The 8069-nt window shown below is 33.6% G+C and overlaps 1 protein-coding gene across 1 annotated transcript; it reads left to right on the top strand.

Annotated features, from left to right (window-relative positions):
- The first annotated feature begins 2969 nt into the window (after positions 1-2969).
- On the top strand, positions 2970-5798 carry rprmb (reprimo, TP53 dependent G2 arrest mediator candidate b). Its single transcript, XM_067374108.1, has one exon. It carries the CDS (start codon positions 4014-4016, stop codon positions 4329-4331), a length of 318 nt encoding a protein of 105 aa, XP_067230209.1. The 5' UTR covers positions 2970-4013; the 3' UTR covers positions 4332-5798.
- Positions 5799-8069: the final 2271 nt, after the last annotated feature.

Here is an 8069-nt window from a genome sequence, read left to right as displayed (position 1 = left end):
ACATAAATGCTATAAGAATATAGTGCTCATTATTAGTCCAATGAAACCTTATTGTAATGTTAGTGAAACTCAAGTAGTGAAAATTGCTTCTACACCAAATAGGTATTAAATTAGACATGTTTTCACTTCTACCTGATCATAAGGTTGAGCTTCTATTAAAACACACGGACAGTTTGCCTGTTTTTAATCTCCCTGCAATCATTTCAGATGCTGCTTCTACCTTTCCTGAATCTCTCCATGCATATGACAAATTTCTGTACTCTTCCATCTGTAGCTTGTTCTACCCATAGCCACCCACACTTCTTCCTCCTCTCTCTCTCTTTCTCTCTCTTTCCCTTTTTGCCTCCACCCCCCTCCACCACTGAGGGAGCGAAGCAAGCGCTCAGTGAAAGCATTTGAAGAGAGCACATTTCAATGTGCACAGAAACACCCAGACAGGAATAGCTCTATGTCCTGAGAGCACATTTCTCTCTCTCTCTGTCTCTCTACTGGATGATTCATACACACATAGAGATGGTGATACAGGACAGAGAGGACATGTAAAATAGGCTTCATACAAGAGGACCCCCCAGTGCTGCTCAAAATGCCCTTGTTTGATGGACTCAGTCCAGGAGCCGCATTGTGGGATGTTTACATTGCACAGATCCTGTTTACCTGGCTTTTGATTAAAAGGCCAGGTCTGAGAGAATATAAGCACCCTCCATAATCGATTCTTCCTCCCACTGCTGAATGCTTCACAAAAGGGGCTTTTAGGACTTATTATATGCCTGATATCTAAGAGCTTTGATGCGGTTAAGTGCTTGTTCAAGACACATTTAAACCTGAAAGTGCATGAAATAAAACATGCTGATTTCAAAGCAAAATGAATACTATAACCAGTAGTTAAAGAAGCACTGGATGATATATTGTGCAAGAACAGACAATTTATACAGGCATCACAGATTTCCACCTCACATTGTGTAAACATAAGTATATTAAAAAGATTATCTATAACTGCCACGTTGCACAGCCCCTCAGCGGCGTCTAATGGAAATATTGCTGCCATATATTTCCATGGTAATCCAGCTGTTCTATATCCATATGTTTACAAGCACAACACTCATTCCTGAGGGTTTATGTGGTTTCATTAATTATGGATTTCCATTTTCAAGTTAAACCCAACCTTGAGCCACAGCTCACTGCCTCAATATATGCTTCAGCTTTGATCACATTGGGTTGTTTAGATTGATAATTTGATTAAAATGTGCAAACTGGACCTTGTATAATCAACATGGCTAATTAAAACACTATTTACTGCATTACATGTTCACATGACAGTAAAAAAAAAAACAGCCAGTGGGACCCTTCATTTCGACACATTTCAGGAGCAACTCTGCCCTCTGCTGCATGTGTGACTGCAGGCTATAAAATATGCTCGTTCTGTTTTCACTTAATTAGTCTTTAGTTATTGTGTGCAAAACACACATTTAAAAATAATAATGAACATAATATTTAATACCTCGAATCCAAATAAAATGAGACTAATTCAACTAACTAATGCAAAAGACATTTAATTAAGTTTTCTGTTGTGGCAACATTTATTCCTTAAAACTAGCATCTTTTTATGTCTAGTGCAGATTTTTAATTACCAGATAGTAATCTATTAGTAATTATTATTTTTTTATTTTTTTAATTACACTAAAACTATTGATTAAATAGTTGCAGATCACTATGCAGATCGCTAGCTTGTTTCCGCCATGGAATAAAAAAATAAAGGATAATTGTGACTCTTTATCTCACAATTCTGATTTTTTTCTCACAACTGTTTCTCTGAAAAGTCACAATTGTGAGTTATAAAGTCAGAATTGCGTGAAATAAACTCAATTGCGAGTTTTAAAGTCAGAATTGTGTGATATAAAGTCACAATTGCGTGTTATAAAGTCAGAATTTGATATAAAATCGCAATTGTGAGAGAATTGTTATATAAAGTCGCAAATGCGTGTTATAAAGTCAAAATTGCGATAAAAAGTCACAATTGTGAGGTATAAAGTCAGAATTGTGATATAAGGTCGTAATTGCGTGTTATAAAGTCAGAATTGCGATATAAAGTCGCAATTGCGAGTTTTAAATCCGAATTGTGTGATATAGTCGCAATTGTGAGTTATAAACTCAGAATTTGATATAAAATCGCAATTGTGAGAGAATTGTTATATAAAGCTGCAATTGCGAGTTTTAAAGTCAGAATTGTGATATAAAGTCGCAATTGCGTGTTATAAAGTCAGAATTGCGATATAAAGTCGCAATTGCGAGTTTTAAATCCGAATTGTGTGATATAGTCGCAATTGTGAGTTATAAACTCAGAATTTGATATAAAATTGCAATTGTGAGAGAATTGTTATATAAAGTTGCAATTGCGAGTTTTAAAGTCAGAATTGTGATATAAAGTCGCAGTTGCGTGTTATAAAGTCAAAATTGTGATATAAAGTCACAATTGTGAGGTATAAAGTCAGAATTGTGATATAAGGTCGTAATTGTGTGTTTTAAAGTTAGAATTGTGATATAAAGTCGCAATTGCGAGTTTTAAAGTCAGAATTGTGATATAAAGTCGCAATTGCGTGTTATAAAGTCAGAATTTGATATAAAATCACAATTGTGAAAGAATTGTTATATAAAGTTGCAATTGCGAGTTTTAAAGTCAAAATTGTAATATAAAGTCGCAATTGCATGCTATATAGTCAAAATTGCGATATAGTCACAATTGTGAGGTATAAAGTCAGAATTGTGATATAAAGTCGCAATTGTGAGTTTTAAAGTCAGAATTGTGTGATATAAAGTCGCAATTGCGTGTTATAAAGTCAGAATTTGATATAAAATCGCAATTGTGAGAGAATTGTTATATAAAGTTGCAATTGTGAGTTTTAAAGTCAGAATTGTGATATAAAGTCGCAATTGCGTGTTATAAAGTCAGAATTGCGATATAAAGTCGCAATTGCAAGTTTTGAATCCGAATTGTGTGATATAGTCGCAATTGTGAGTTATAAAGTCAGAATTTGATATAAAGCCGCAATTTTGAGTTTTAAAATCAGAAATTGATATAAAATCGCAATTGTGAGAGAATTGTTATATAAAGTCGCAATTGTGTGTTATAAAGTCAAAATTGCGATATAAAGTCACAGTTGTGAGGTATAAAGTCAGAATTGTGATATAAGGTCGTAATTGTGTGTTTTAAAGTTAGAATTGTGATATAAAGTCGCAATTGTGAGTTATAAAGTCAGAAACAAGCTTCCACACTAAATATTCTTTTGGGTACTACTCGTATGTCTTACTTATTAGTGACTATTTCAATAGTTATAATATCTATTCCAGCTTTAATACTATTATAATAGGTATACGATATTACAAAACTTCTATCTATACATTTCTTATCTCACTAGTATACTAATCACTTTTTTACTTATTAAATGGCAACATTTGCATTTAGTTACCAGCAATAGAATAGATACTTGTCACTACTGACCAAATGACTAGTAGCAAAGAAATAACTGAATAATAATAACAAGTGCTTGACTGAAAACACACTCTGCACTATTGAAATGAATTTTCTAATGAACAGAAGTGACTATTAAAAAATAAGTAGCCTAGTACTAGCATACAGAAATATACTAGTTAGTTCAAAGAAATAATTGTTATGTGATTTAACTGTGGTTGGCAACGGTTAACTTTGTGCTATAACTAGTTCAGACCTGCCTCGTTTTCAGATTGTGTCAAAGGGGGCGCAACACGAGCGAAAGCCCTGAGAGCGCCGCTCAACACTGAACTCCAGTCGCAGGGGATGATCGTGTGAGGTCCCAGGAGTCAGACACACCTACACACCCTAATTACATCCACAACAGGTCCGAGAACAACCATCCTCTCTACTGCATGTCGGCCCATAACTTCTGTCAAGATCTCGTTTGCTCTTGTGACTTTAAAGAACTGAAGGAAACTTCAGCACCTGCTCCTCTCTTCCAGAGGACCCCAGAGAGCAGTGCACAATGAATTCAACAGTTTTCAACGACACGGACAGTGCTTTGTTTTCCAACAGAAGCATCGAGAGCTTTCTTTCGTGTTGTAATCTGTCCTCAGTGGTGACGGACAGCGGGTTTGTGTCCGCGGCGCTGGACGAGCGCAGCGTGTTCATCATGCGCGCGGTGCAGATCGCGGTCATGTGCGTGCTCGCGCTCACCGTCGTCTTCGGCATCTTCTTTTTAGGCTGTAACTTGCTCATCAAGTCCGAGGGAATGATCAACTTTCTGGTCACGGACAGAAGACCGTCAAAGGACGTCGAAGCGGTCATCGTCGGATCGTACTAGCGCGTAAAAGTTTCATGGTTTGATGGGACGCAAGAAACGAAGAGAGGTTCTGCCCTGACGGTAGAAGAAACGGGCACACTGAAGTTATGATTCACTGTTTCCACTGGGAAAAGTGCAGTTTATGAGGAAAGTAAAAGGTGAAAGTGTTCCGTGAGACCTGGTGGAAAGTAATATAAAAGTGGAGAATATCTCTCACATGGACCCACTTTAATGTTCATAATGCTTGTAGAACAAACTGCTTATTAATGTGGGTAAACAATGCATGCATTTTTAATAATGCATTTAAAGTTTAATAAAAATTTAATAATTTTGTACCGTTGCATTTCTTAAAGCTGGATATTGATGTGCATTTTGTGCAAAATTCAATTTCAGACGTATTTCTTCTACAATATGTTCTACTGATTATAAATTGTCGAGCAAAGCTGTCGTTTGCACTTATTTTAATTATAATTAGCATGTTTATGGAGGAATTATGGGGGAATTCTGTATTATGTTGAATTTAAAACAATAACCTTGTGGAACTTTATTAAAGTGACAAAACTGAAACTGATAAATGTATAATGGATGTGTCACTGTGACCTTAAAGTGTTTTTCTAATCATAATTATATAAAAGACAAGAACAAAATAACTGAATCACTATTACATTGTTGTCGTTTTTCGCAGAAGCAGATACTACATATGTGTGTGTGTGTGTGTGTGTGTAAGATGCAAAGGGGAATAAGGACTAATACAGTTATTATTTGCAAAGGCAAGGAAACATATTGCAAAAAACAACAAAATCAGATCAACAGCGGTTCATCCCACCATATGGAATAATATCTCTATAAATGCTTCCAATTTCTCTCTTTTTACACCATAAGGTTCTTTAAAAGTTTTCTATATCCTAAAACGTCTGGTTTATTTCCAGAGTTTTAATCCCAGATACAGTGCGTAATGCGCTCCATGCCTCAGTAAACGTAACAAGACCCCACTCTTCTTTCAAATATTTCCTTAACATGAGAAAAAAAACCCCCTGACCTATCTTATAGCAACAGCACAACTACACAATTCACTTAACTTAAACTAAGATGACATTGTTTAGTTAGACGGCACACATCTGTACAGATCACCCTTACCTTAACCTTGTATGTCCAGAGCCGTGTTTGTGTACCTTAGGCATATTTTCACTCTACTACACACATCAGTGCGTCAAACAGCTGAGCAAATGATAAACAGCAGGATGAAAGTGTCATGAATGGGGCCAGCGCTCAGTTTTTGAGTTTTTACAGATCTCGCATATCATATTAACTGCGTTCCCAAGTGTCCACAGTGCTCTTGAGATGACAAAACTCTTCTTGTCTGTTTGCAGGTCTGCACAAAACTACAATGGCCAGTCAAAAATAGCCCTAAAATAGTCCAATAGTTTGGGGAAGGGGAACCCAAGGCAACAATGTAAAAATAGGCCAATTCTACAGGAATTGAGCTACACTGACTTTAGATTCAAAAGTGTCTGTTACTACAAAAAAACATTGACAGAATAGTTGTGTTATTTTAGTTTTTATTTTAGTTTTATTAACATTTTGAATTACTTTTTTTATATTTTTAGTTTTCATGTTAATTATTTTTTAGTTATTTTAGTTTTATTAACATTTTGAATTAGATTTTTTAAAATATATTTAATTGTTAATTTTATTTTTTAGTTATTTTAGTTTTTAACATTCTTGAATTAGATTTTTTATATATTTAGTTGTTAATTTTATTTTTTAGTTATTATTTTAGTTTAACATTCTTGAATTTGATTTTTTTTATTTTTATTTTTCATGTTAATTTTAGTTTTTATTTTAGTTTTAACATTTTGAATTTGATTTTATTTTTCATATTAATTTTAGTTGAATTTTTAGTAATTTTGTTATGTGTTTTTGTCATTTTATCACTTTTTGTTATATTACTATTTGATTTTATTTATTTATTTTATTTCAATTTAAGAACTGGAGTGCTTAAACTAATTGCAGTTTATTGGCAAGGCAACATTTCTAATTTAAGTTTTTCAACTAATATTTATATTTTATTTTAGCTTCATTCAAATTTTTAATAGTTTTAGTTAATAATAATAATCCTGTTCAGTGTTTTCAAAATCTTCTAAACATTAGGGGTGAATGTTCAGTAATAAATAATTGTTTTTTTACACTAACAATCAATAGACAGCCTGAAATAGAATATTAAGTGGAGGCTAAACTTACTGTTACTGTTCTGATTCTAAAATTTGGTTCACGGAGCTCTTCATGTGGAATCAGACCAAGGCTAACATCAGATATTTTTATCTCATTCTAGCCAGTATCCAAGCAACACACATTATCTCTGTTTTCATTCAGCTTGTCCAACTCCATATCCAACACAAAGCCAAAACGAGGCAGATTCTCAGCTATTGTTGATCGAAGAAATGTGCGCTCTCTCTCTTTGTTTGGTTTGGTTTTGTGATGGTGGAGTTCATGATGCAAAGACTGAGATGATTGCATTAAAGAAGTCGGGTCTAATGCCATCACCAGATCAGTGGGTAAAGAAAGACAGATGGAAAGCACTAAGCGAGGGGGAAAAGGCCAAACATTGAGCTGGCCCATTAACTGCCTTGATGGATTTGCAGACTAAAACTTGTGAGAGCATCTGCTGGTTTAATTTGTTCCATGGATTTGTCACCTTATACAAAGCAAGCCAAAATGACTGATATTAACATTTTCAGCTGATGTTGCGTTGTTGACATGACACATTGCATCATTTCAAATACTGCAGCAAAACAGCAACATTTTAAGTTATTTTTTTTTCTTTTCCTGACGTTTTTATTAGTAGAAAATATTTAGAAAATGAGGGCACATTAAATAAAAGCAGTGTTATTTTAGTTTTATTATAGTTTTAATTACATAAGCTATAAGTTTTTAGTTTTCATGCCATTTTTAAGTAATTTCATTATGTGCTTTTGTCATTTTATTAGTTTTTTTTTTATTTTCTTTTTTAAAAATAGCTATTTAGGTTAAAGTTATTTTTATTTCAGTTTTATTTTTTTTATTTCGGTTAATAATTTTGAAAAATAGTTTTTTTGTCATGATTCGAGCATTTAGAAACAACATTTATGAGACAGCTGTTGTCAGATTTCACTGGTGATTTCAAGTATGAAATCTAATGGAAAGCTTGACAGCTTTTGAGAGTTTGATGTTTCCTCATTCACAGAGAAGCATTTCAAAGATGGCCGCCGAGTGAAATGACTTGTCTTAAAGGGACTTAATATTTCTGTTTCTTTAGTTTAAAGTTCTTCAACTTTTATTTTTTATTTTAGCTTTATTTCAATGAGTTTGTTAATGATAACATTTCAGTTAATAGTTTTAGTTCTTCAATTTATTCAGTTTAATAGTATTATGAACTAGCCTAATTATTAACTAATACTAATATTTCTTTAGTTTAAGTTTTTCAACTAATACTTATATTTTATTTCAGGTTCATTGCAATGAGTTTTAGTTAACGATAATAACCCTGAAGTGATGTCACTGAATATTTCTCATTGGCCTGTATACAAATTCAAACATTAGTCAACAGAGTCTTGCAGGCTTATTCATCATTCTAGAAAAGCATATCAATAATAATCATCAATCACCGATATGGTTATGATGGCATGCTATTCCATGAGTTTAAGCCCAGGGCTGGAACTTCATTACCTTTCTGAACTGCAGCACTGTTATTAGTTTGTATTGTGTATTTGCAGATGTTTT

Source organism: Chanodichthys erythropterus, chromosome 21, assembly GCF_024489055.1.
Source record: "Chanodichthys erythropterus isolate Z2021 chromosome 21, ASM2448905v1, whole genome shotgun sequence".
Taxonomy (NCBI): domain Eukaryota; kingdom Metazoa; phylum Chordata; class Actinopteri; order Cypriniformes; family Xenocyprididae; genus Chanodichthys; species Chanodichthys erythropterus.
The sequence above is the reverse complement of the archived record's forward strand: the minus strand, read 5'-3'. Positions and strand labels throughout refer to the sequence as shown.